This window comes from Nothobranchius furzeri, chromosome 6 (genome assembly GCF_043380555.1).
Source record: "Nothobranchius furzeri strain GRZ-AD chromosome 6, NfurGRZ-RIMD1, whole genome shotgun sequence".
Taxonomy (NCBI): Eukaryota; Metazoa; Chordata; class Actinopteri; order Cyprinodontiformes; family Nothobranchiidae; genus Nothobranchius; species Nothobranchius furzeri.
The window spans coordinates 82,254,813-82,257,910 of NC_091746.1; the positions used below are offsets into that span (position 1 = coordinate 82,254,813).

At 40.2% G+C, this 3,098-nt stretch overlaps 1 protein-coding gene across 1 annotated transcript in view; it reads left to right on the forward strand.

The window, feature by feature from the left end:
- Positions 1-3,098, forward strand: part of LOC107375333 (lipopolysaccharide-induced tumor necrosis factor-alpha factor homolog) — a 6,542-nt gene extending 3,444 nt beyond the window's left edge. Inside the window, exons 6-7 of the mRNA XM_015943795.3 lie at positions 2,013-2,096; positions 2,962-3,098. Of these exons, the coding sequence (XP_015799281.2) occupies positions 2,013-2,096; positions 2,962-2,989 (112 nt within the window). The 3' untranslated portion in view covers positions 2,990-3,098. The remainder of the gene's footprint in view (positions 1-2,012; positions 2,097-2,961) is intronic.

A 3,098-nucleotide genomic window follows, 5' to 3' on the forward strand; every position in this document is an offset into this window, starting at 1 on the left:
GGGGGGTTGTTGAACCCTAGAAGCTGCTTTACAAATACAGGCCATTTACCAATTTGTTGTTTAACCAAAAATGGTCTGAAATAGTCAAAAAACCAGGATCATAAACAGAAACAGATTTCTCTAGACGTGAATCTGGTTTTAAATATGACAAAGTGGAAGAAATAAATGAAAAGGCAGGATTGAATGTCTTATTTATGCAGAAATATCACCTCTGAAGGTCACTCGACTCTTCTATTGCCTTCGTTCAGTCTTCTTTTTTGGGTAAAAAAAAATGCAAATATAATGTGTTATCTCCACAAATACCACAAGTCTGAATGTGTTACTCCATGTTGTTTAGTTGCTAATGCTAATGGTTAGCTACTAGCTGAGACAGACGCTGCTCTGGACATAAAATCAATGTAGCCTTGCTGTTGGCAGACACGAGCCAGGGTGGCCAGGCCATGAAGAATAATTTTCCATCCAGTATCTGGGCATTTTCAGAAGAATATTTTTGTGCTTATATTAACACTGACCTATGATTTAGTCAGGCATAAAGCGCTCCTACAGTCACAAGATGAACCAGTGCTGTTTCTAAAGAAATAGCAAATAACTTATTTTAAACAGGATCTACAGGCACTTTGTTGCTGCCAAGAACACAATTTAGTCTAATTTCTTTAAAGTTATGGTTGAAAAAAGATAGAAATTCTGACAAATAGTAAATTATTTTGGTACCAATAATGTGATTCCCAATGAGAAATAGAAGAAGAAGAAAATATCATTTCTATAGCGCCTCTCAAGATAAAAATCACGAGGCGCTTCACAAAAACAAAAAATGTTAAAATATAAAAAAGCATTTAGAAAGTGTTAAAAATATATTTAAAATGAGCAAAAATAGACAACTGTGATTAAAAAATGTTAAGAAAGAGAGAGAGAGAACAGGAAAGAGGGAAATCAGTGGATCCTGAGGACGGTGGAATAGGTGGGGAGAGCAGAATAAGAGAGAGAGGTGAAGAAGGTCATACAAAAGCCAGCTTGAACAAGTGAGTCTTCAGCTGCTTTTTAAAGGAGACCACTGAGTCCACTGATCTCAGGCTCAGGGGGAGAGAGGCCCAGAGTCTGGGGGCCACAGCAGCAGATGATCTGTCACCTTTGACCTTTAGCCTGGTGCTGCACAACCAGTAGGCTTTGATCACTGGACCTCAGGGACCTGCTGGGGGTGTAGGGACTGAGAAGATCACCAATGGAAGATGGTGCTTGTCCATGTAAGGCCCTATAGACCAGAACCAGGATCTTGAAATTAACCCTGAAGTTGACTGGCAGCCAGTGAAGCTGGAGGAGAAGCGGGGTGATGTGGGTGTGTTTGGAGGACTTGGTCAGAAGCCGAGCACAGGCGTTCTGAACCACCTGTAGACGGTTCAGGGAGGTTCTGCTCAGACACGTGAAAAGAGAGTTACAGTAGTCTAAGCGTGAGGAGATGAAGGTGTGGAGAACTGTCTCAAGTTCAGAGCGGGACAGAATGGGACTCAGCTTAGCAACGTTCCTGAGATGGAAGAAGGAAGAGCCAACAAGAGAACTGACATGAGAATCCAGGGTGAGAGCTGGGTCAAAGGTCACGCCAAGATTCCTGACAGAAGGTTTGGTGTGGGAAGCAAGCTGACCAAGAGAGTCTCTGACTTTGGGAACCAGCTTCTCTGGGGCACTTTAGCTGAAAACCCCAAATTAGATAAATCAGTAAAAAAAAACAGCCAACTTCCAAAGAAAATGGATGGTTTCAAACTTTTGTTTTGCGCTTTTTACATGTATCTACACGGTTCGAGGGTGACACATTAGCCAGGTATCCAGTGATGTAAATATGAAAAGGAACAAGAACAGGTTTTAGCACAGAGGATGGTGTGTGAAAATGACCTGAAAGAAAATCAGTCCCTGACTACTTGAAGCACCAACAGCAACGCAAACATCAGATTCACACCACATTATTTGTGTCTAAATGCAGATAATCTGTTAATTTTGACTCTTTTTATGATGCTTTGCAGGTGCTGGCCTTTCTGTTTAATTCCTTTCTGTGTTCCTGATTGCCAAGATGTGGAGCATCACTGCCCCACCTGTCAAAACGTCCTGTACGTCCACAAACGCCTGTGAAGTTTCAGTAACCAGGTTAAATTTGCTCTCCATGCTCCTGCGTCACTGTGGACTACATACTGTACATATAAAAGCTACACGAGATGGTGTTCAGTCCTTTACATGTGATGTTAAGTTGATTTATCTATATGAAGAATCTTATTTAAATGGAACACGATTATACAGTAATCATAATGCTATAATTGTCTCATTTACATTTAATTACATATATCTATGTCTGGATATAAATAGGATTTTTGTCCATCTCTGAATGTTTCTGGCATCAACTTTGTATTTTATCACTTTACTTTGACTTTTTAAGTTTACACCACGTTACAAATTTGGAGGAATGTTTAACTGCTTTCACTAACCTGAATCAAAAAGTGTATTGTTGAGAACTTTGTCATTTTATAATTAGAATAAAGCAATATTTTACATGTATCTGTGCTTAGATGGTCTATACTGTATATCCAGTGGTTCCCAAAGGGGGCTCTGGGATGGTCTGTGACCCCCAAGGGGGTCCCCAAAATTTTGTCTTTGCTAAGGTTGTGAGGTTAGCAAGATTTTATTTATTTAATTACATTTATAAAATCCCAACAACACACCCTACAGTATAATCAAAACTCTGTGTAAAAGTTATAATTTTGTATGTCTGTATCAAGTTTGCTATTGATCACCTTCAATGTGTGTAGGAGTTGGGGGTCCTCAATGAAACAAGTTTGGGAACCACTGGTCTAATCTGTTCAGGTAGAACTAGTGCTAGAACTGATTAATTGGTGTGGGGCCCAACATGTGCAGAACAACGTTCCAAGTGATGATTCAAAGGGATTTATTTTTAAGAATGAATATTAAATGTCTCTGCAGCTGGTGGTTTGGCTGGTGGCTGGTCTGAAAAAGAGAGGACTTGTCAGAGAGGTTTAGGACTACTGATATTTGGTAAATCTACCCTCTCCGGGTGGTTTCCATGGTTCTGCTCAGAGGTAAGCATCACACGGACAGTT